Below are 26,034 nucleotides of genomic sequence, written 5' to 3' on the forward strand. Positions count from 1 at the left end.
ATCCCATGACATTTACTCTGCCACACTTCACATCTGATGGTGGAGAATAATGCAATTAATAGGGAAGAGAGGAATAGAAAGGACTACGTATGTCTGTGCTGTGTCGGTCCCAGGATATTAGAGAGAGTTGGTGAGAGAGAGTTTTCGTCAAGCAGAAGTTGGTCAAGTAATAGATATTACCTCTATATTTGTCTAAGCATTTGGGAATTATCTAACTTTAGGAATTGTTTAGCTTTGAGTGTTGGATTTCTCAACCACAGATCTGCATTAATATGTGACTATCTGCAGTTTAAAATAATAAAAATATAAGAGTTCAAGAAATGCAGGTGATAATTAGATACTTCACCAGTTGATAAAACAATTTTTGTTTTTCCCAAACTACTTTTGTAACAAATATTAGCAAGTTATTATTAGGTACAGTTACAGTTAACAAGTTTTTGAAACTGAAGATATGCAGGCAGCTACACTAGAAATGGGTTTTTCAGTACAGCATTAATTATAGAACTTTGTTTAGTTATAATGATGTGTATGATTTTGAATGTAACATAGGACATAAAGTTATCTTGAGTGTAGCATGTATTTTACTATAAACATTGAAATCTCTATTGCAGCCTGCAGACAAGTATAATTATACAAAGAATACACTTTACAAATATAAACACAGTTTTGGTTTAGTATATGTTGGATACAATGGTCTTCCTTAAGCCTAAGCACAGAAACAAAAGCCTGCATTATTATAACAGAAAGCCCAAGATGGGAAGTGATAAAATGGGTATTGAGTAGAGGGCTTTGTTAAAACTTAGCTGGTGTACTTGTAAAATTTCCATGTATTCATTAGATTCTTATGTCATTCTTATTGTTAGAGGTTGGTTAGTTGACTAAAGTGTTAAGCTTTGTTTGCCATGACAAATTATAACCCTCACTCCTTTCAAAACTTAGTTGGAAGATTCTGAACTTGCATAGTTCTTACAAATTGTATGCATTATCCAAATATTTATTCTACATTATGGGGATAAATAATGATATTTAAGGGTGTCTGTCTACAGAAGAAACACTGCAGAATTATAAATGGCAGGGTCTTAAATTTCTGTGAAGATGCATTACTCAGTTTAGAAATGTCTTTCTGTCAGTGCCTCTTTTGCCCTCTTTATTCTAATTTAATTATTTTCTCTGGAACTTGAAACAACAATCAAGATGTTAAAAACAACCTTTTTTGTAATGCACCGTAAACAAAAAAAAGGCATTTTATTTCAAATTTATAACAGTATATTGGACCGACGTTACACCTTTTGGCACTAGAAGAGCATCTTACTTCTGAAGATGAAACATCACAGGAATTTCAGCTTCTTGTGATCAGGAGTGTAATGGATGTGGGGAGAAGACGACCTCTAATCCTAGATCTGAAGTTTCTTGAACAAGAGTTCTCAAACTGGGGGTTTGGACCCCTCGGGGTCATGAAGTTATTACATGGAGCGGTCGTGAGCTGTCAGCCCCCACCCCAAACCCTGCTTTGCCTCCAGCATTTATAATGGTGTTAAATATATTAAAAAGTGTTTTAATTTATAAGGGGGAGGGGTCGCACTCAGAGGCTTGCTATGTGAAAGGGGTCACCAGTACAAAAGTTTGAGAGCCACTGTTCTTGAACCTACAAACCAGCAACACTTTTTTACTTTTCTCATACAGTATAGTGGACATCCACTGATACTGACCCTATGGAAATAGCATTGGTGATCAACTCTACTTCAAATCAGAGCAAAAGTTCTGGGTTAGACATTTGTACTAAAGGATTGCTGCTTGGAGAAGGCATGAGAAAGGGTGGAGGAAGGTTTTGGAAGCAGCTTTTCCTTTGGAGACATCATAGACAAGGGATCTGAGGAAAGTGATAGGTCCCATAAGAGGGAGTGGCTACAAATGGAAGGGGCATGTGGAATCCAGGTTTCAGTGAATGCTTTTTTTAAATATCTTTTGGTACTGAAGTCCTACCACATGCAGGTCAGAGTTTGTGTATGACTGTCATATAATCAAACTTCCTTAGTTTAAAAGGGAAAAAAAAAATTAAATTTAGCTGCAGGCTCTGCCAGCTGTTTCAAAGTCAGTTAATGGAGAAAATAGGCTTCTTTTTACTTGGAAAAGATTCTGTTAGTTCTTTTGCAATATAGTTTAATAAGATTGTGTTTGTAAATATTTCCATAGTCTGTCTTTGGGCCTTATGTTTTTTCCTTTCACCCTTTTTCATGATTCTGTTGTGCAACAGTTTTTAACAATAAAACTTGACAAAGGTTTTGTTTTATGTCCCAATTCTCCATCTGTCCTGTATGTAGAAGGCCCACTGGAATTCTGTATTTGCAGCTGCTGCAGGATCAGGCAGTAATTGCTAATAAGACTTAATTTCTTTTCCTTTTCTTTCATTCCTTTAAAATGGAAATTAAAAAGAATAGTCACAAGAGTGAAGTGCCTACAAGCTAGATGAAAACTATTTTAAAAACACCATAATAGAGACGCAAACTAAATGTATCCCCCAAATACAAAACAAAACAGTTAGAGGACCAAAAAAATGCCACCATGGCTAAACAACAGAATAAAGGAGGCGGTTAGGGGCAAAAAGACATCCTTTAAAAATTGGAAGTCATATCCCACTGAGGAAAATAGCAAGTTAGGTATAAAAGTATAAGTAGGCAGGCTGACAAATAATTTGAAGAGCAACTAGTAAGACACACAAACTATCAGGATTTTTTTATTTTTTAAAGTACGTCAGAAGTAGGAAGCCTGTCAAACAATCAGTGGGGCCACTGGATGACCAACATGGTAAAGGAGCACTCAAGGAAGATAAGGCCATTGTGGAGACACTAAATGAATTCATTGCATGGGTCTTCCCTGCAGAGGTTGTGAGGGATATTCCCATACCTGAGTCATTCTTTTTAGGTGACAAATCTGAGGAACTGTCCTAGGTTGAGGTGTAAATGGAGGAGGTTTTGGAACCAGTTGATAAATTAAACGGTAATTAGTTACCAGGACCAGATGGTATTCACGCAAGAGTTCTGAGGGAACTCAAATATGAAATTGCAGAACTACTCCTTGTGGTATGTAAACTATCACTTAAATCAACCTCTGTACCGTATGCCTGGCGGGTAGCTAATGTAACACCGATTTTTAAAAAGGGCTCCAGAGGTGAACTTGGCAATAACTGGCTGATAAACCTAACTCCAGTACCAGGCAAATTGATGAACACGATATTTTGGGGGAAGAGTCAACATGGCTTTTGTCACCAATCTATTAGAATTCTTTGAGGATGTCAACAAGTATGGCTATCCAGTGGATATAGTGTATTGGGCTTTCAGAAAGCCTTTGACAAGGTCCTTCACAAAATACTCGTAAGCAAACTAAGCAGCCATGGGATAAAAGGGAAGGTCCTCTCGTGGATTGGTAACTGGTTAAAAGATAGGAAACAAAAGGTAGAAATAAATGTTCAGTTTTCAGTGTGGAGGGAGATAAATAGTGGTGTCCCCCAAGGATCTGTACTGAGACCAGTGCTGTTCAATATATTCATAAGTGATCTGGGAAAGGGGTAAACAGTGAGGTGGCAAAGTTTGCAGACAATACTACATTACTCAAGATAGATAAGTCCAAAGCCGACTGCAAAGAGTTGCAAAGAGCTCTCACAAAACTGGGTGAGTGGGCAATACAATGGCACATGAAATTCAGTGTTGATAAATGCAAAATACTGTACATTGTATATATAGTTGGTATTATGTTTTCCAAAATGATGAGGTCTAATTTAACTGTTACCACTCAAGAAAGAGATCTTGGAGTCATCATGGATAGTTCTCTGAAACATCTGCTCCATGTGCCTCAGAACTCAAAATAACGAACAGAATGTTATGAATCATTAGGAAAGGGATAGATGGTAAGTTAGAAAATATCATAATGCCACTATATAAATGTATGGTATACCCACACCTGGAGTACTATATGCAGTTCTGGGCACCCTGTCTCCAAAAAGATACATTAGTACTGGAAAAAGTACAGAGAAGAGCAACAAAAATGATTCGGGGTATGGAACAGCTTCCATATGAGGAGAGATTAAAAAGACTGGGGCTATTCATTTTAGAAAGGAGATGACTCGTCCGGGGGATATGATAGAGGTCTAAAAAAATCATGAATGAAGTAGAGAAAGTGAATAAGGAACTGTTATTTATTCCATGTAGCACAAGAACTAGAGGTCACCTGATGAAATTAATAGGCAGCAAGTTAAAAACAAACTTAAAGAAGTACTATTTCACACAGTGCACAGTCAGAGCATGGAACTTCTTGCCAGGGGATGTTTTGAAGGCTGTTGACTGTTTCTGTAGTGGTTATTGATTATTATTGGTTTCCAGTTAATTACTAATTAAAGAGCTGGGTTCTAGGCCTAGAATCAAGGTTATCAGGTTCAGTGTCTGGCTGGGAACCCTCATGTGCACAACGGAGACACGCTCAGGGCAAAAGAGAACTTTATGCAATTTTATTAGTACTGTGACGGGTTGGATCACAGAAACCCCCTTGGGAACTGCCAACTGATGTGCCAAGCACTCCGTCTTGTTGAGCCAGACACGCCAGTCTGCTCCAGCACAGACCCAGGGTCTGAACCACGTGCCCCAAAGCTGCAGACTTAACTGAAAGCAACTTACAGAAGTGTTCCTCTCTTTAACACTCAGATGCCCAACTCCCAATGGGGTCTAAACCACAAATAAATCCATTAAATTGCTCGTCCTCTATAACACTGATAGAGGGATATGCACAGCTGTTACCGCCCCCCCCCCAGGTATTAATACATACTCTGGGTTAATTAATAAGTAAAAGTGATTTTATTAAATACAGAAAGTAGGATTTAAGTGGTTCCAAGTGGTAAAAGACAGAACAAAGTGAATTACCAAGTAAAATAAAATAGAACACGCAAGTCTATGTCTAAGAAAACTGAATAAAGATTAAAACCTCACCAGTTCCAGTAAGCTTCCTTTTACAGACTAGTCTCCTGCTAGTCTGGGTTCAGCAATCACTCACACTCCCTGTAGTTACTGTCCTTTGTTCCAGTTTCTTTCAGGTATCCTTGGGGGTGGAGAGGCTCTCTCTTTAGCCAGCTGAAGACAAAATGGAGGGGTTTCCCACAGGCTTAAATAGACTCTCTTGTGGGTGGAGACCCCCTCCTCTCGCCTATGCAAAGTCCAGCTCCAAGATGGAGTTTTGGAGTCACGTGGGCAAGTCACTTGTCCATGCATGACTCAGTTTTTACAGGCAGCAGCCATGGCTTACCTGCTACCTTGAACGTCCTCATCTAGACTAATTATGGTGATTGGAGCCTCCCAAGATCCATTGTCCCTTAAGTGCTTCTTGATTGGGCACTTAATTTGCACATTCCTTTCTCCAGAAGCTGACCAAATGCTTTACAAAGGCTAATTAGAAATCAAGCCAACTAGTCAGGGAGCCATTGATCACCACCTGTTGAGCTTGACGATCTAACCAGCTTTCTATCCACCTTACAGTCCATTCATCCAGCCCATACTTCTTTAACTTGCCGGCAAGAATACTGTGGCAGACCGTATCAAAAGCTTTGCTAAAGTCAAGGAATAACACATCCAGTGTGTTCCCCTCATCCACAGAGCCAGTTACCTCATCATAGAAGGCAATTAGGTTAGTCAGGCATGACTTGCCCTTGGTGAATCCATGCTGACTGTTCCTGATCACCTTCCTCTCCTCCAAGTGCTTCAAAATTGATTCCTTGAGGACCTGCTCCATGATTTTTTCCAGGGACTGAGGTGAGGCTGACTTGGCTGTAGCTTTCTGGATCCTCCTCCTTCCCTTTTTTAAAGATGGGCACTACATTAGCCTTTTTCCAGTCATCTGGGACCTCCCCCGATTGCCATGAGTTTTCAAAGATAATGGCCAATGGCTCTGCAATCACATCCGCCAACTCCTTTAGCACCCTCAGATGCAGAGCATCTGGCCCCATGGATTTGTGCTCATCCAGCTTTTCTAAATAGTCCCCAACCACTTCTTTCTCCACAGAGGGCTGGTCACCTCCTCCCCATACTGTGCTGCCCAGTGCAGCAGTCTGGGAGCTGACCTTATTCGTGAAGACAGAGGCAAAAAAAGCATTGAGTACATTAGCTTTTTCCACATCCTCTGTCACTAGGTTGCCTCCCTCATTCAGTAAGGGGCCCACACTTTCCTTGACTTTCTTCTTGTTGCTAACATACCTGAAGAAACCCTTTTTGTTACTCTTAACATCTCTTGCTAGCTGCAACTCCAGGTGTGATTTGGCCTTCCTGATTTCCTTCCTGCATGCCTGAACAATATTCTTATACTCCTCCCTGGTCATTTGTCCAAGCTTACACTTCTTGTTAGCTTCTTTTTTGTGTTTAAGATCTGTTTCACTGTTAGGCCAAGCTGGTCGCTTGCCATATTTACTGTTCTTTCTACACGTCGGCATGGTTTGTTCCTGCAACCTCAATAAGGATTCCTTAAAATACAGCCACATCTCCTGGACTCCTTTCCCCATCATGTTATTCTCCCAGGGGATCCTGCCCATCAGTTCCCTGAGGGAGTCAGAGTCTGCTTTTCTGAAGTCCAGGGTCCATAATCTGCTGCCCTCCTTTCTTCCTTGTGTCAGGATCCTGAACTCGACCATCTCATGGTCACTGCCTCCCAGATTCCCATCCACTTTTGTTTCCCCTACTAATTCTTCCCGGTTTGTGAGCAGCAGGTCAAGAAGAGCTCTGCCTCTAGCTGGTTCCTCTGATAGTATGGTATCAGGTTCTGTGGTGGGGCAGAAGTACCGTTTCTTGGAGAGAACAGATAGTTCAGCTCTGCTGAGGGGTAATCTTGGTAAATTGATGATGATGAAGTGCCATGTAATGTCCATGTGCTGAGTCCCAGTCATGGTTTCTTCTGGAAATGCTGTTCTGTGGGTTGTGGAGGAGTTGTATTGGTTCCACTTTATGTTTTTGTGTTGCATGGCTGTTATCTGGGTTTTTTGATGATTATTTTCGGTTTACAACAATCTGTAACGTACTAACCCTTCTTTGTCCTATGACTGTAGAGATGTTATCTGCCAACTTCATCTTGAATGGTCTCTTGCAACATGTGTTAAGTTCTTATTTGTTCCACCTTGTATTTATCTGTGACATTCCAATTACCTTTCTCGGACCTGAAGAAATAGCTGTGTAAGCTCAAAAACTTCTTTCTTTCACCAACAGAAGTTGGTCCAATAAAAGATATTACCTCACCCACCTTGTCCCTTAGCTATAGTTAGGCAGGTGGTGTTTTGTGACCCCCACTTTGTTGGTTGACCAGTATTCTCGTTGTTTTGTGCTCTGCCCGTCTGTCAACAAACAGATTGTTTCTTATTCTTAGGTTTAAATAGGTAGCCTGTTATTACATGCATTCAGCCATGGACCCAAGTTAATACCCCTACCTTTTGGTGTTTCTTTAGCATCTATTGTGATTAGTAACTTGATTTTTATATGTTCTATGAAAAGTGCACTTCCAGCAAGCACAGAGTCCTTTAACACTATGCTGGTTTATTTCTGACTCCTAAGGAAGAGTGCTTTATAACCATTTGAATTATGAACACCGGTTTTTGCAGCACCTTGAAGGTCTCCTTATTCAGGCATTGATCAAGCCAACTCCCGTTTACTACAAGATCTAATGGGTTTCTAATCGGGTGTACCATGGCCACGTCATTGATTAACTTTTTTTTACAACATTTTTGTGGCGCAAAGAATAAAAAATATATATATTTTTCTACTTCACCTGTGCCCACTGATGAGTTGTTTTGTGTGTATCTTGTATTGTGTGGTCATATAAAAATGTTGAGCTCAAAGCTGCTCCCTGTAAATAGAAGGAAGGGTTTGGTCAGAAGCATAATATCCTATATGCGTGTAGCCATGCAGATAGCATCAGGGCTCATGCATGCACATGAAGCTATGTCCTAGGACCCTAGTGAGCTGTTGTACTAGTTTGAATAGAGCGAGCTGTACCAAAAGTCTGATGGCTGGAGTCATACCCTCTATACAAATCCAATTAAAGTTTTTCAATTGTTCCCTTTCCATCCTCCCCCCTGTCCAACCCCTCTCCCCCTCCCGCCGCCCCCCCAAACAAACCCAGACCCAAGCAGTGCCAAATGTTCTGTGATATTTTAATCTTTTGATAACACAGTTTGAAAAGCCCTTGGAGACTTTTTTTAGATTTTAGACAAAATAGTTCATTGGCAGGACTTCCCTTCTAGATAGGGTCTCAGTTATTAAGAACTGCATCGTGGAACTTGTGATAACAAAAGCATTTGGTGAGGACTGGGGATAGACTGCTACTGGTAAGAGAAACTTTTTTTTGTTACTTAAATGCTGTTCCAAAGATCTGAGAAGCAGTTGAACAAAAGATGTTTAAGATTAAACTTCTTTTTTTCACTATTAAACTAAGAAAATAAAAATACTTACATAATTAAAACAGACTAAGAAGGGGATGGTATTGGAGGACCGAACTAAATGGCAAAACACTTCAGACAAACAAACAAAAAGACGACCCCCTCCACTCCCCCCACCTGTACTGGTGCCTACGTTGCCATCTTAGAACCTAGTATTGTATACATCCAGGCACCAGGAATGTCTCTCTTCAAAACTTCATTCTTTTCTCTTGTGTGGAGATATCCTTCCCAAGATAAGAGGTTCTCTCATTTTCTCCTACCATCCTGCAGTTTTCAGTTAACTTGGTTTTTCTAGTTCTTTAATTTATGGCAACAGCTCATGCTTTCAGCAGAAACTTTTATTTATTTATTTATTTATTTAGGTTTACTCATACCTGTGACAAATGTTCAGCATTGTTCACTTAAAATCCTTTCCATACAAAATTGTTACAAATGTTCTCTACTAACTATACAAAATCTTAGAAAGTTGATTTCAGAACCAAAGAAAATAGTCTAATAATGGTCCTCAGGAATCTCATTAGACTTTAAAAAGGCTTTTGAGAGATAAATTACCATGAAATGTTAATTTTAACAGATTTGGTATATTTGTGCCTTTTGCCTCATTTGCACATTAGTGCAAATTAACGTTTGAAATGAGGAATTGATAATATTAGGAGGAGAATATAGTCACTCTTTGTATTATGGCTGAGTACAGCTAGAACGCTTTTAACAATACCCAACTTTGTAGCAGAGGGCTATATTGGCAAGCTGCTAGGGACATAAGCACTTAAACCAATTTGATATAATTTTTAATTTGTGTCTCTTTGTATTCACTGTGATGCATTTAGAATAAGTAAAACATATAAATAATACACTTGCTATTCTTAAACTGTCACTACTTGCTTTTTCTTCACTTTCTCTTTCTCTTCACATCTGCCATCTTGTTTCTCATGTCTTTTTTCTCTCTACTTAATTCTGCCTTTTATTGGGTTCCCTCAGCTTCCTTTTTCTTTTTTTCTTGGCCACTCTTCCTGTTCCCCCTGCTTTCCTTTATTCTCCTTCCTTCTAATCTTGACTCCTTTCTCCATGCTGTTGATAGAGCCAGCTGAACCTTGGCATTTTCCTCAGGTCCATGGCTGCCTGAAGACCAAAGTGACTTGCTCTTTACCAGGGACACGATTGGCAAAGAGTGGGGTGGATCCATTACCACTGCTGCTATTTGCAGGTGTCTGTTTCTGTTCATTTCTATGACTTAGCTGTACAGCAGGGAGCAGAGAAAGCGTCCACTCCCTGCTTTTGGAGGGCCTTCAGATTCCAGGAGCTGCTTCGTCTGGAGCCCAGCTAGAGGGTGGGGAGATGTAGGGGGAGAGCAGCTGGCAGTGGTGAGATGAAGGAATTTTATCTGCTTAACATTAATTTATGATAGGAAAGTTTTGAGGACACACTACTTGTACTAACTGTTTGAATATTTGAGGTTGTGTCCTGATCCTGCAAACTCTTATTCTTGTGAGTAGCTTTTACTCAGGGAGTCCCACTGGGGATACTTATGAAAGCTATGAGACAAGGTTTGCAGAATTGAACGTTTAATTTGCAAATTGCAGCAACTTTTTGATATTTACAGGGTGAGGGTGTGTTCATGTGTTCACATTGGAATACATATATTTGTTGTTGTGGGTTCTGGTGGCTAGACAGCATGGTATATGCATATTGGAATTAGAAAAGATAGAACTTGTATGAGGGAGTAGTTTGTTATATTTGTGTTAATTTTTAAAGTAACAGTCTTATTTCTGAAACAGGATTTTCAGTACCAAAATGAAAACTGTGTATCAGCATACTTCGCTTTTTTGTTACTTTTTTGAATGCCTAGCAGTATAATAAAATACACTTGGATTATCTGTGCCATGTGGTTTGTGGAATGATTCCCAGTTTAAGAATGTAAATTGATCCAGATTTGCAAACAGATATGCAAATATGAATAATCAAATACCATTTATTCCTCTCCCCCTCAGTGCTTTCTCGGTACCATTTATTCTTCTGCCCCTCAGTGCTGGCAACTGTTTGCTTTGGCTCCCTGTTCTCATCAAGAATCGAACTCCCGCCTTCAGGCACGGATACTGATAGTGCAGCAGAGTAACATGCCTATATTTTTTAGGGATGGAGCAAGTTAGTTCCAGCATGATGAATGGAAATCTTTTCTCACTTTTGTCATGATTGCTGTGAACTTTACTATAAACTATAATTCATTAGGCACCAAAAACTTTTCTGGTTATACAAACTGATTTGAAAAAAAAATCTTGTGATTTATCTGTGGTGTGTACATAAACTTGCATTTGACACGTGTTGTTAATCCAATGGTCAGGTTTGTGAATTTTGTTAGAAACCATTAATTAATTTAGGGCAGTTTTTACTAATAAAATTTCCAAGATATTTTCCTCAGTTAAAAAGGCTCTTCAAAATTAATCTGCTGTGTAGTGAAGAACGTACAGGTGACAATTTTAATAAACTCAAATACCTGGTTTTAGAGAGAACTTCATTTAACAGTTGTGTACTCCATGGAGGAGTGGTGTGCATTTGAAATAATAAAAAAAAAAAAAAAAAAAAGTGAAGTCAAACTAGAGTAATAGAAATTTACACCAATGGTTTGATTTTAGTTTGTCATGTGATATAAAAATGTCAGTTTAGCAATGGAATGGGAAATTGAGTTTGTCGTATTTGTATTTCTATGACTGGAAGCATTTTTAGCAATGTAGACACCTAGAATGCATGTCCAAAGTAGTCCAACTTGGGATTTTCAAAATTCAAATATTTTTATGAAGAGAAATCATTTTAGCGTCACAGTGTTCTAAGTGTCCTGTCTTGTGCAGCCGTGTCAGTGAATTGTGCCAGAGCATAGTTTGAAGACAAATGGGGACTCTCTAGCTCTACAGTACACTAGGTATCAATACATTTTTCTGAATAACTTGTTTGTTGAGATCTGCTTCCATTGGAACTGTGACAGCTCATATTGTAGAGGTTACTTACTTGGTTCAAACAAATGTGGGAGGACATTGACACAGTTATTTAGCTGACTAGAAGTGATGTTTATTTAAAAAAAGATAATATAGAAATAATTTTTAATCTTTATTTCTTGTGTTATTATCTAAGAACCTGACCCTGCAAGGAGCTCCCTGCAGATGGACTCCTGCACCCATTTGGATCCCAGTTGACTTTGGTGGTTGTCTGTGTTGGAACATGGGCTGCCTGCACAGTTCTCCAAGAGGGATCAGGGCCCAAGCAAACAATAATACATGTTCTATTACAGGTGGGGGTGGAAGCACTCCCAGTTAATGCTTCCTGATGGTTCCCTCCACCCTGTTTTCAGTCATTTGTAACTTTGCCAAACTTTAACCATTTGGGTTGATATTTCAGCTAAAATGGTTCAGTCATTTCTGAGAATGAAGTTAGGGAAAAACATGTTGTTTTGTCCATACTAAAAAATTCCAGTGACCTTCTTTAGAAGCTCTTGCACCCTTATGCTTTGGAGCAGTGACTTGGATTTTGGCTGAGGTAGCCTTTGTGGCAGGGATATATATGCCTTTTGCCTTCCGCGTGAAAATCTGCCCAAGTTTGGCCAAGTGATAAGTCTTTGAAACATTGCAGTTCACACATGCTCAATTTTGACTTGCTAGTGCATGAGTTGGCAACCTTTCAGAAGCGGTGTGCCGAGTCTTCATTTATTCACTCTAATTTAAGGTTTCACGTGCCAGTCATACATTTTAACGTTTTTAGACGGTCTCTTTCTCTAAGTCTATAATATATAACTAAACTATTGTTGTATGTAAAGTAAATAAGGTTTTTAAAATGTTTAAGAAGCTTCATTTAAAATTAATTTAAAATGCAGAGCCCCCCGGACCGGTAGCCAGGATCCGGGCAGTGTGAGTGCCACTGAAAATCAGCTTGCGTGCCGCCTTCGGCACATGTGCCATAGGCTGCCTACCCTTGAGCTAGTGCTTTGCAGCTATATTCTCTGAAGATTATGTATTCGTTGGACATGCGCCAGCCTAGGGCTGACTTTCACTGCAATTGCAGCCCTGGCTGGGGCTGGGCACAAGAACTGAGAGCAGGGTGCCTCTCGCCTGTTACTCATGCCCCCTGCCCCGGCAGTGTGGAGGAAAAAGCTGCCTCATTCAAATGCAGAAGGGACAAGAAGTAGGAAGTGATTGGGGGGGGGGGCAGTGCAGTGCCAGGGCAAGGGGATTGGTGAGAGCTAGTGGGGTGGAGGGAAAGACTGGGAGCGAGAGAGGGAAGCGGTTGGATGAGAACTGGGGACCCGTGGGGGGTGAGGAAAGGAGTTGGAGGGGAGGGATACAGATCTTACAAGAGTCTGAATGCTGGAAAGGAGAGAACTGGGACTGGCTGTGCAGAGAGACTGAAAAAGGAGCCTGGGGTGAGGGATGCTGATGTTGGACAAAGGTCCTGGGAAGGGAGATGGGGAGCCAGTGGGGCTGAGGAATGTGGGCAGGAATAATTGGAGGCTGGGGTGGAGAGAGGTCAGATGAGGCGCAGGAGAGGGGAAACTGAGACTGGCTGGCCAAGCAGACTGGAAACAAGGAGCCAGAGGGGTTGAGAGGGAGTGGGCATGGGTGGTAAGGAGACTGGGACTAGGATGAGAAGTCTGAGATGGTGGGTGAGAGAAGGACAGGGGCAGATTGGAGGGGATGGGGCAGAAAGGGTCACACTTTGGAGGAAATGGGCAGAAGAGTCTGTGCCTACTAGAGCACACTCCCCTCCAGTGTCTGGCATGGGAACGCAAGATGCCTGAGTGTCCTCATTCCTCTGCTGTTAGCAAATAGCTGTGAGACCCACTGGCAAAGTGCCCATGCCCCTCTAGAGCTGACTCACGTAGAGTGACATAAGAACGGCCAGACTGGGTCAGACCAAAGGTCCATCTAGTCCAGTGTCCTGTCTTCCGACAGTGGCCAATGCCAGGTGCCCCAGAGGGAATGAATAGAACGGTTAATCATCAAGTGAACCTTTCTCTGTCGCTCATTCCCAGCTTCTGGCATACAGAGGCTAGGAACACCATCCCTGTCCATCCTGGCTAATAGCCATTGATGGACCTATCCTCCATTAATTTATCTAGTTCTTTTTTGAACCTTGTTATAGTCTTGGCCTTCACAACATCCTTTGGCAAGGAGTTCCACAGGTTGACTGCGTTGTTTGTTTAAAACCTGCTGCCTATTAATTTCATTTTGGTGACCCCTAGTTCTTGTGTTATGAGAAACATGCCAGCAGATCTTGGGCATAAAAAGGTTGGAGACCACTGCTCTACAGTTTCTTCCACGCTATCCTTTGTCTTAGAATCATAGGACTAGAAGGGACCTCAAGAAGTCATCTAGTCCCATCCCTTGCACTTGCAAGACTAAGTATTATGTAGACCATACCTGACAGGTGCATCGAAAAGCCAGAAATAATCCTATGGCCACCACTTCTCAATTCTTGATGTCTGGTGTGTACCCTGCAAGAAACAGTCCATCTGGTATGGCTAGGATGAAAGTCCATTGGCTAGTTAATATTTAATTGTAAAAGAGAGCACCTTTCTAGTGAGACAGAAACATCAGTGTGGGCACGTAATAAACCCACATAACTGTGTGACCACATTACTGTTACCCTGGTCACCCTCCACTTTCTGCTTATCTTTTGTTTGTTACTCACTTCTTCTCTTTTTTTGAGTTTGGAAATGGGTTGTCTGGGCAGGGGCTGTCTTTCTGTACATTTGTTCAGCACCTAGTGTGGTTTAGGCCTGCTCCTGAGTGGGGCCCTTGGGTGCTGTCACAATACTTCCCCCCCACCCCCAAATTAGTAAGAATTTCTAATTCTTGTGTTCTGTTTGGTACTGCTCTCCAGCTGTGCATCTCCACCTCCATAAGAATCTAAAAATACAGTTCATACTAAGGAGATTGTGCGCCGAGTCCTAGCTCCTCCCCCCCTTCTGCCTCCCAAACGCTGCAAGCCAGCTGATTGCCATGGGCAGGAGGGAGGGGGGAGGGGGAAGGTGCTGATCCGCAGGGTCTGACGGCGGTGGGCGGGAGGTGCGTGGAGGGGGCATAGGGAGGCTTCTAGCTGTGGAGAAAGCAGGCACCCAAAGAACATAAGAGTGGAGCATTGCACAACTTTAAATGAGTATGTTCCCTAATTAATCAGCAACGAAACAACGTTAAGCAAGACGACTTTAAGTGAGGAGTTACTGTATATTGAACAGCAAAATACTTCAACATCTACTATTCTGATAAGAGTTAGATGAAAGCAGGTTGTGTCAGTGCATTTCATGTACATGTATGTTGTGAATGTAGTTATGCCAGTGACACATCAAAAGTTAATGCATGTGCACAGTAGTCAAAATATTGCTTCAACAGTTTTTTTTCAATACTTCTCTTGCTAGAGGTCTTCCGGTATCTGAAGTTGAGGACTTCCTTATCTCAGTAAAGATGGAAAAGGAAGAAAAGAAGATTGTCAATACAGGCGAGGAGGATGAGATGGTAATCAGGTTTATGGTCTCGTTTCACAAATTGAAGAAAATGTTGCTTTTCTGTTTGGGGCATATTGCTTAAGGCACAGTCCTCATGAGCCCCTTCTGGAATCGCAGAGGATGAGCCTTGGGGTACAAATTTCCATTTATTCAAACTCCTAAAAAGAGTATGAAGAACCAAGCAGATCTGTACAGCCAAAAATCTAACCGGTCCCACTGCATGTGTTACTTCTCAATACCCTTTGAAAGGAAAATTGCAATGAAGTGTTTCGTAAAAACAAATCATGGCCCTGCTCCCATGTGGTCTGGAGTGTGGCTAGAGCTGTGGGCCTGGCACGCCCTTGGCACACTCGCCCAGATGCAGTTCCTGTCCCATGGGTATGGGGGAAACGGCACACCATGTGGGGCTAACCCAACCCTCCCCCCCCTCCACTCATGGGGGGCCACTCCCCCGAGCGTGCCCGCTCCCCATGCAAGGCTGGGGCTGGCATTGCTGCTTGCCCGAGCCGTCGTCCGTTCCCACCCCCACCCCCCATGCGCGGGGCTGGCATTGTAGCTCAACCCCCACCCAGCATGTTCCTCTATATCCAACTATTTTGACCAAAGTGAGCATCTGTCCCAGGTGCTCTGGCCAGCTGATCAAGTTGGCAAGAATAAATGGGACAAACATCCATTTTTGCCAAAAAAGTCGGGGTGGCTGGGACAGGGCTTCAGGAAGGGACTGTCCTGGCCAAAACCCTTTTAAAAAAAACCAAAAAACCTTTTGACAAAAATAAATGAGCTCCAGCAATTAGAGTGTAAGGATGTTTCAGAAAGAGATTTTGCAAATATCGTTCAGTGTTAATATTTTCATAAATGTGAATGATGCTGGTGGGTCTCAGTGATAGCTTCCATTTCACTGATATGTCAGAGCAGGAAATCTGTTCCCTGTAATCTGAGACAGAGGAAATACAGCTCAGCATCTGAAAGTTTCCTTTGTGTTACTGCATTGAAACACTCAGCCAAATTTTTGTGCCCCAAGCTGAACCCAGATAATGATGGTACTTACCTTTGATTGTTAATTTATTATCCTAAGAGGCACGTCATATTTTTGTGTAGTTTGTTCTTCATTGTAACAAGAGAGTACTCTGAATATATTTCATATTGCATCCTACTAGGAGGTGAGTGGACTTTCTCCAGTTGCCACAGTAACTGCCGTCTTTGGAGCATGTTTTTTTTTTTTTTTTTGCTGTGTCTCAAGCTAGTGTTTCACCAGCTGTACATAAGCGTTACAGTGGGCTGCACTACTTCTAAAACAACAGGTTCCCAAGTATCATGTGGGTGAAAAGTACCTTCTTACGATTAGAGGCTTGGCTGTTATTACATTTTAAGATGAAATAAGAGTAACTTAGTTAATTCCTTCCTCCCATTCCCAACTACCCCTTTTTATTTCCTCCCCAGAGAATGAAAACCATTTGTCAGCAAAATGTTGATTTAAGTCCTCGATTTTAATCAACTTGTACTTGTTATTTTCTAAAGAAGATGCTTTTTCATTGGTTCATATAATAATGGTTAAAACATGCTGATTTACAGCTAAATAGAGCCTTTACACTAGATTTGGTACATTTTTGTTCCCTGTCTGGGAGGGTACACTATAACTATATAAATTTATTGAAGTAATTATATAGCTTAATATTTTCAGATTATTAATAATTATACATTTTAGTATGTTAGAAAATGGTGAATGATATGCTATCTTATAGATAATTAACCTTTTGCTCATGATTTGTGTCATGTTGCGTTAGGATGGTAACTGAAACGTAATTAAACACCCAAAACAGCGCATAAAATGTATTCTTATTAAACAAAACAAGCCCTCACTACACTACATGACCTATAGTGCCCTATTTATAAAGCTTGACCTAAAAATTAGATGTTTTACCCCTGATTCTTTATATAGAAAAGCAGTCTTTAACTCAAAGATTTTGATAGAGGCTCATGTATTCAGCATTTTTTTTATTGTTTCAAGAGATTATAATAAGTTTAGGTCTTAATATATTTTATGTTAAATTCAGATTTCATTTTAACTGGTTTATTTAAAAAACTATATAATTTAAATAAAATAAAAAAAGATTTAAATCAATTTTTTTTCCAAAAAATTATCAATTTTATCCACTTGTGTTTGTTGTCTGATTGTGAGCAGAAAGAAGTATACTAAACTGTTCCCAGCTGTTGTTGGGGTGTAGAGCAGGCTTGTATGCCATGTCCCCTTACATCTTCAGAACCATGGACCAGAACCGGGTCCTTAAAAACTAAAGGTTAGATTGTAACGCAAGTTTCCCTGCATAACTGCCTCAGGAGCAGTCCAGGGAGGAGTCTGTTTCTGTTTTTTTAAATTGGTGTGTATGTAGCACTTCTGTGGGTTTTAATGATTCTATGGGTATCAGACTGAACAAAAGCAGTTGTCACAATATAGTAAATAAACTTTTTTGAACCCTCCCCCAGCAAAGAAAAGGAGGAAAAACCTTTGAAATATACACATTTATCTGCGACCATTTGTGACAGGTTACTCTTGAATTTTTCAGCCAAAGCAATTAAGGATATCTTTGTTCATTATTTGTTTCCCTGTTTCCGTACAGGAGATTTATGGTTACAATCGGTGCCACTGGAAGCTAGTTTTAGTTGCTATAGGGGTGCTTTGTACTGGTGGCTTCCTCCTCCTTCTCCTCTACTGGATGCCTGAGTGGCGTGTGAGAGCAACGTGCAAAAGGACTACACTTAAGGACTGTGAAGTGGTGCTACTGAGAACAACTGTAAGTTTGTACACTGAACGTGCTCTAGTTTTGTGAATGCAGTGTTTGAAACAGAAAAGTTAGTTAGCTCTCAGGCTTGTAACCCTAGTGATATTCCTTCCTTTGCATCACAGTTTATAAATAAATGACCGGGGTAGTTTGCCAGTTGTAAGCAAATTGAAAACATGAAGGAAGCTTTGGGGTAAATTAAATCTTGAGGACTTCAGAAAAAATACTCTATTTGCTATGAAAGTTGTAAAAGGTTGTACTCTGCTTGTGTAGCTTTGTGTGTGAGAAGAATAGTGAATATCCAAAGGATGTTTGCTGTTATTAGTAAGGACTTTTGATACTTTAGTATTTTGTGTTTGCCTAGATAAGTAATAGAAACTAAGTAGCATTCAGTGAAACTTTTAACGTCTTCGCTAAGATGATTTTTCAAAAGGTTTGATAGCCATGCACTCATTATTCCACATTGTTTGCATTCATAACTCTATTAAATAGTTGAGAAAAAGAAATATCAAGAAATTGATTTTACTCTTAAGAAGGGATGATTATAAGGTAGGTGTACAGGCAAAATATATGAAAAATATACAGGCAATATCTTGACAGTGTCCTTTTTAGCTAAAGCAATATTATTGTAGAATTTAATTTGTGTATGTAAATTTCTAAAGAATACTATCTTCCTCCAAAGTTTACTCCTCATATCCTACTTAGTTTTCTTTTAGAGTTATAGAAGATTTCAGGAACTGATTAGACCGAGGTTTTTGATGACTGTGAGCTGAGGCTATAAATTTCTATACAATAAATATTATACTTCAGAATAGCTCAGAAATAGGAAAACATGGAGATGAATAGTTAAGGGGTGCAGTCATTTCACTCATGCCATTCCTTCTGTGTTTCCTATCCCCTATACCAGTGACACCCCCCCACTTAGCGTAAACCAATTCTCCTTGTGCTCTGAAATAATAAATTATTGTTGAATATATGGAAGAAATACCATGCCATTTATTTATAAAAACCAAAAGATTCCAAAACTAAGTCTGAGGGTTCACTAGCACACATCAGAGCTTTGAAAGTTTTCTGCTAGTGTTATGTGGAGTTAGAGTGGTAAAACCTTGTCCTGGGGGTAATTTGGTATCAATCCCATGGTGTCTTTCATTTCTGCAAGTATATGTGGACCTTTCTAATTGGCTTGTTTTCCAACTGACATTGGTACTTATTACAGAAAAGAAAGATGTCCCTAGGTTCACTTCTATGCATCCTTACAAGGTATTAAACAGTATTCTGCTATTTGTTTCTCTAGTAACAATTTTTTTCTTTGTTAGGATGAATTCAGGATATGGTTTTGTGCAAAGATTCGTATTGTGCTTTCTCGGGGAGACAACCCATTACAGAATCCGCAGTCTATTGAAGGCAAAGTTTCAAATGGCCATAGTGGTCATTCATGTGAAAGCCCTGCTGAAGAGAATAGAAACAACCCGAACAAATATTCTCCTGTAAGTGGACCTGTGGTATCTGAATCCTTAATCTTCAAGGCAGCTATGAAAAGAATATATATTATGCACACACAGTACAATACATGTGACCTGCTTAGACTACCAAAGAGGCCAGTTGGTTGAGGTAGGGAAATGTGCTCTTATATTTTAAGTCACAAAGTGTAAAGATCTTGTGTGTCAGTATATTGTGGGATTAATGAAAGAATAAGACTATTGAAAAGTAAACTATCTTGTATAAAATACATTGTCAGTATTGGAGAGAGAGCACACAGGAAACATTTTGTATTTCATTTTTAAAAGTTACAGTGTAGCTGACAAGTTCAGTTTTGTTATAAATTTTTAACAGTGATACTAAATTAAACAGAAATCCGTGTTGAATGATGCCAGCTTAATACCTAATTGCATGTATTTGTCTTACAGATTCGCTATTTCACACACCACAGTGTAAAGTATTTCTGGAATGATGCAGTCCAAAGTTTTGTCATCATAAAGTAAGAATACTTCTTTTTTACCCTTGCCTTTCAGAGCAAGTATGCATATTTTCTTGGTAGCCATAACTGTGTTCCCAAAAAGCTTATAAAAATGACAGTATTCCAGTACTGTTTTCCAATTCTGTTTTCTTGTGAATCTTTCTCTGGTTTGAGCCTTTTCCATCTCCCCAATGAACTTCAGGATTTTCTTGATTGCTAGGAGGGGTCTTGGTTAATCCACCGACTAGCACACCACATCTCTGAGAGTATGTCGACACCTGGGGCTGGCCTGTGCCAGCTGACTTGGGCTTGCAGGATTGGGCTGTGGGGCTGGTTAATTGCAGTGTAGACATTCCAGCTCTGGTTGAGCCTGGACATCTACACTGCAATTAAACAGTCCTGCGAGCCCAAATCAGCTGGCACAGGCCAGCGATGAGTTTTTAACTGCAATGTAGACATATCCTAAGAAGGTTTGGTTTGTTGTTGGGGAAGGGGTGTAGCCTACCGACGTGTTCTGTGCCCCACTATATGTGTTCCTCCTTCCTGGCCCATATTGAGCCATCCTGCCCTGAGACACCGCTGGAGTTGGTGAGAATTCCGCATGTGAAATGTGAGTAAGCTTAGGTCCTCTGTCTGGATCACGTGTCTAGGTGCTCAAAACTCTCTCAACCACTGTTTTGAATGACTTCCACTTCCTGGGATCACAGCGTTGTGGCCTGTCACTTCTGAGACTTTTTATTTACATCTTATTTTGAGCAGAATCTGGTTGTAAGCACCTTAGCCATAACTCTGTTTTGGTGCCCTACGGAGCTGATAAGAGGAATTTTCTCTTTAGTTTGAGTTAAGTTAGGAGAATGTTTCTATAACTTTTGTTTCCTGGATGGTGTGCTCTTGAGTGAGTCCACTCTGATTTACTTCTACATATCTCCTGTGCTCTACGTCACTTGTGACTGTTTTGTAGTGATCTGCAGTCTACATTAGAGATGTTGGGAGGGTAAGAGGAATCTTCACTTATTTCCCAAAGGCAGGCAAGCCTGGGGATGCAAGCTGTTTCAGAGGCCCAGCATTAAGTGACATTTCTCTTTTTTTTTTTTTTGCAACCATTCAATATAGAGCTCACAGTGGGGGAATACTCACCTCTAATATTGCTGTTCAGTCAGGTCCAAAGCGGAGGGAGGGAGGGAGGGATTACGCCCCAGTGGCCAGTTATCCAGCTCTCCATAAATGTACCCCAGCCATTCCACATTAATCCTGCTTCGGAGCTGGAACTCTCTCATTAATAATAGAATGAGGTATGAAATTGATCTGAAAATCGTTGACCTAACAGTGCTTCCAGATGGAGTTACAGCCCCACCTGCTTTCCCCGAGTGTTATTAGCTCCACCGCCTCCCTCATTCAATAGCAGTGCATGGGGCATCGGGGTTGAGGAAGAAAGTTACCAGTGCCCTGCAGATAAGCTTTTCCTTTTATGCTGAAAGGCAAAACGAACACACGGTCCCATTTTTCCACTTTCCAACAGCAGCTTCCTACAGTGGGAGATTCAGACAGCTCAAAGGCTTAACTGCTGTCTTAACCATACTTGAGCAGTCTTAACCGCCGGTTCACCACACTGAGCAGCCATCTAAACAAACAGCTCCTAAGGCTAAAACAAGTCTAGGACACAGTTCATGTTTGGCCAAAAAAAAAAAAGGGGGATGGGGGTGGGGGTGGGGGAAGGGAGGCAAGCAAAAATAACGAAAACCCCACTATTAAGGAACTTTGCTATGTCAGTGAAAGCCTGTCAGGCATGTTGCTCCACAAACATTTCTTGCTTTCTAAAGAAATCTGTAAAAAGTAGTATGAAAAGTTAGCAAAACCACTACATCAGAGTACAAGTGGTGATAAAACTGTAAGGAAACTTACTGTCTTTTTTGGGGATGAAAATATATATCTTGGCTAGTTTCAATTGAGTGCAAAGATCTTGTAACCGGAAGTCTGTATTCAATCGCAAAACTTACCTTAATTAGAGCAGTGCCTACAGGTAACATTGCCCAGCATTTTGCATGATAGGACCCTATTTTCAGTTGCTTGTAGTTTGCCAGACTTAAACTGTTTAGGCTGGATTTTCCATGAGAGGTGTCTGCCTCAGGTGTGGGTGGTGGGTTTTTGTTTTGTTTGTTTGTTTTTACTTTCAGCTAAAATGGTTCATCTGTTTCAGACAATGAGGTTAGGGGAAAGTGTGTTTTTTCCCCTCTGTTAAAAATCCCCACAAACAAAACTGCCGGTTGTTTGATTAAGTAGCTTTACCCCTTCCATGCTTTGGAGCAGACATATGAAATTGGCAGAGGGGGCTGCCTGTGTGTTATGGATGTCTTTTGCTGTTTCTGTGAAAAAGCCTCTGAAAAATCTGTTTGCATGTGTTTAGAAGAAGTTTGTTAGAGCTTGGCTGCTAAATTCTCTGAAGATTCCATGTGCGCTGAACATACTTCATCCCTTCACATTCCTGCCTGCTGAACTGGACTGTGCATATGCCATTCCCGCAGAGTAAATTAGGGTGCTCCATCCCCAGGCTTCAGGAGCTGAGCAGAGTTTCCTGTGCAATTGCTCATCTCATCTGCCAGTGGCACTAGGCACAAAAACTCTGTACATGAGACTTTCTCTCCTGTGCTCTGGGAGTGAAGGAGGGTTGTGTAGCGAATGAGGTTGTTGTCAGTGTAGGACCCCTGTCTCATTTGTTGCACAAGTTGGAAAGTGCATAGTGAATGTGGCAGGGAACTGCAGGAAGAGAAAAGTTTGCATTGTTGTTGAGGCCTCCCTTGGAGAATTTAATTCTCTCGTGGCCTCTGCCACAGAGTTCCTATGTGATTCTGGGCAAGTCACAGAATTTCTCCGATGGCCAACACGTGTTCCTCATTTTCCTTGTACCCAACTTAACACGCCTGGGGTCAGATTTGCGGAAGAGCTAAGTGTTCACAACTATAAATGAGGTGCATGGGAGCTCTGCTGTCAAACATATAAAGTGCTATAAAATGCTAACTATTCTGAAAAATCAGGCCTTAGGCTTCTTAAATTGATTGTCCAAAATTAATGGACATTTTTGACAATTTTGGCCTTAATCTCTGTGTCCAGTTCCTCATTTTGTACATGAGGAAACTGAATACCACCTCACCTCACAGGAATGTTGTGAAGATACATTAATTAATCTTTGTAAAGAGGTAAACTGATACTATGAACACTATAGAAAACCCATGAGGAAACTAATAATTCTGTATTTAGGGTAGTGTTTGGATGATGTGCAGTAAATACATGGGGCCACACACTGAATGATGAAGATAAAAAGAAATATTGAATCCATCCTGTGCACTGAATGAGGCAGAGGTCCTGTGGGAAAATTGGTATGTCATATAATTTAAAAATGTATCATAATGTATATGCACAATGGGGTTGAATTAAGGTTGTATGGCGGGTGGGAGGGGGTAGAAAGAAACAATGAGACAATGGCAGTGGTTTCATTGTACCAGTGGTCTAACTCTTGTCAATTTTTGTAGGCCTCATGGAAAAGAATTTTAAAGAGGGATTTGAATAGTAATTTATAGGTCAAAGCTAATCCATATCATATTCATTTTATTAAATACAAATTAAATAAATTCTTGCCTGGTTTTTTTTGTGGAAGCGTCCAATGCTAGTTACACAGGTGTTTAAAATAAAAACTTAAATTAAAAAATAAGTGATGTAAAACCAAAGGGCAGACTTGACCTAACCAAGAGATGATTTCAGTGGTCTTCTGCTCAGTCTTTAATTTACCTAATTGATACTTGCAATAACTAGGCAAAAATAAGTGGAATGACATTCATAACTGACTGCTTTTTAATATTGTTCTTGTATAATGCAATTTAAACTTCTAATAAAAATGTCTGGTCTTTACAGTTCCTAAGCATCTTCATGGGATATTTTAAAAAAGAATATTAGCTAAGAAGCTTGATTCTGAGAACTTGTTTAATTTCTACAATTATTTTAGGGGACTGGATGAGTCTACTTCCTGCTCTTCAATTCATAATGAACATAGTAAAGGTTTGACTAAGGAGGTGCATGACGACAGGTAATACAATATTCAGACTAAAATATGAATCTAAGAGATGTCAGAAAGGTACATGGTTATTAGATAGCTGGGTTTATGGTATATTTCTCATAAATGAATAAAATTCAGTGTGATCAGTGTTTGTGGTTGGATGTTAAACTTCCCTTCAAAAGAACACTTTACATGTATAGCCTTGAATTGAGGAATCTCATTAAATTTGAATAGTCTCCTTTGTGATTGATTATATAGGCATTGAATATAGATAGAAGTGTTTTTTTCTAGTCTCTTAAACTGGGTTCGTGTCAGATCATTTTTTCAGCCATAGCATTACCATTAACAGTGGAATCGGCCATGCCTATTGTCTTTGAAAAATAAAGGCTTTAATTGCTTAATTCCTGGCAGGAAATTCTTGTGATGCTTAATAATCTTTTCAAATCCACAAATTGTCAAAAGATTCAGAAATCAATTGCATATACAATAAGGTGGGTAAGAGATATGACAGGGCTCTTATGAGCTGGCGAGGTGAAGGTGATAAAGTTGGGAGGAAACTGGGTTTGGTGAACACAATGGAGCAAAATGTATACATCTAGGAACAAAGAATGTAGGCTGTGCTAACAGAATGGGGGACTCTATCCTGGGAAGCAGTGACTCTGAAAAAGATTTGAGGGCTGTGGTGCTATCTCAGGGCCCTTTAAATCTAGCCCCTTTTCCTGGACTTTTAACCTTGTCAAGGTGTGGGACACTCTAGCACTGCCCGGAGGGGGAACCCGGGCCCACCCACTACTCAGGATCCCAACCCAGGGACCAACACAGCAGCCACTTGCTGCTTCCGTTACTTGATTGCTGCTACATTCCTTAGGCCTCATCCCACCTGACCTCTTTACTTCTGTCTGGTACCTTAGGGCTAGAGTTCTCAGACCCTCTCACTCCCAGGTTTAGCAAATGCAGCCCATCGAGCTCCTTTGACCACAGAGGAGCACCCTTCTGGTCTCAGCCAGGGACTGACCTGCTCAGTCCTGCAGGTCCTTTTATCTGAGCCTGCTGGGCTCTGATTGGCTGCTTCCACAAGGCCCATCTAGGTAGGCCTGGAAGTCCCATCTCAACTGCTCCTTCCTGGGGTAGAGTGTGGTGGGACTTTGGGGCCTCCAACAGGGGGCCTCAAAGGGCCTGGTACACCCCATCTCACTTATCTTATGGTAATTAATAAAGAGGAATTTTATTTCAACTTCTGACTTTTAAGTGTATTTTATAAGATAGGTAGGGTGTTTGCCCATTTCCAGTCCTCTGGAACGTCACCTGTCCTCCATGAGTTCTTGATGATGATAGGTACTGGTTCTGAGATTGCTTCAGCTAGTTCCTTGAAGTGTATGAGGATTAATTTTGTCAGGCCCTGCCAACTTGAATATATATAACTTATCTAAATATTCTTTAATCTGTTCTTTCCCTGTTCTGGCTTGTGTTCCTTCCCCCTTGTAGTTAATATTAATTGGGTTAAGCATCTGGTCACAATGAACCTTTTTAGCAAAGACTTGAAGCAAAAATAGTCATTAAACTCTAAACAGAGTTCTTGGTGTCATATTAGCTTGCTTTCCCCATTAAATAGTGGACCTGTGCTTTCTTTTGTCTTTCTCTTACTTATAAGAACATAAGAATGGCCATGCTGGGTCAGGGCGATGGTCGATCTAGCCCAGTATCCTGTTTTCCCACAGTGGGTGGTATCGTATGCTTTAGAGGGAGGGAGGAGAACAGGATAGTTTGAGTGATTGTTGCCCTGTTGTCCGGTCCTGACTTTTAGCAGTCGGAGGTGTAGGGACACCCAGCGCATGGGATTGCATTCCTGACCATGTTGGCTAATAGCCACTGATGGACCTATTCTCCATGAACTTAACATTCTTTTTTGAACCCAGTTATACTTTTGGTTTTCACAACATCCCCTGGCAATGAATTCCATGTAGTGTGAAGAAGTACTTCCTTTTGCTGGTTTTAAGCCTGCTGCCTGCTAACTTCATTGGGTGACCCCTGGTTCATGTGTTATGTGAAGGAGTAAATAACACTTCCTGATGTACTTTCTCCGCGCCAGTCATGATACTATAGACCTCTATCATATCTCCCATCAGTTGTCTCTTTTCAAAGCTTGAATGGTCCCAGTCTTTTTAATTGCTCCTCAGATAGAGCTGTTCCATACCCCTCATCATTTTTGTTGCTTTTTCTGTACTTTTTAGAATTCTAATATTCTTTTTGGAGACAGGGTGACCAGAACTACAGGCAGTGTTCATGGTGTGGGTGTACCATAGA

The 26,034-nt window shown here is 40.7% G+C and overlaps 1 protein-coding gene across 5 annotated transcripts in view; it reads left to right on the plus strand.

Moving 5' to 3' along the window:
• Positions 1-26,034, plus strand: part of ATP13A3 (ATPase 13A3) — a 95,914-nt gene that overhangs the window by 18,496 nt on the left and 51,384 nt on the right. For 4 of the 5 annotated variants that reach the window (XM_039487266.1, XM_039487264.1, XM_039487265.1 and 1 more), the window contains 5 exons: positions 14,859-14,955; positions 17,564-17,737; positions 19,042-19,212; positions 19,633-19,703; positions 23,680-23,760. In XM_039487266.1, the coding sequence (XP_039343200.1) occupies positions 14,905-14,955; positions 17,564-17,737; positions 19,042-19,212; positions 19,633-19,703; positions 23,680-23,760 (548 nt within the window). In that variant the 5' untranslated portion in view covers positions 14,859-14,904. Of the gene's footprint in view, positions 1-8,327; positions 8,348-14,858; positions 14,956-17,563; positions 17,738-19,041; positions 19,213-19,632; positions 19,704-23,679; positions 23,761-26,034 lie in introns of those variants that run through there. The other variant, XM_039487268.1, reaches the window with a different exon arrangement.

Source organism: Mauremys reevesii, linkage group 9 (assembly GCF_016161935.1).
Source record: "Mauremys reevesii isolate NIE-2019 linkage group 9, ASM1616193v1, whole genome shotgun sequence".
In the NCBI taxonomy this organism is placed as follows: Eukaryota; Metazoa; Chordata; order Testudines; family Geoemydidae; genus Mauremys; species Mauremys reevesii.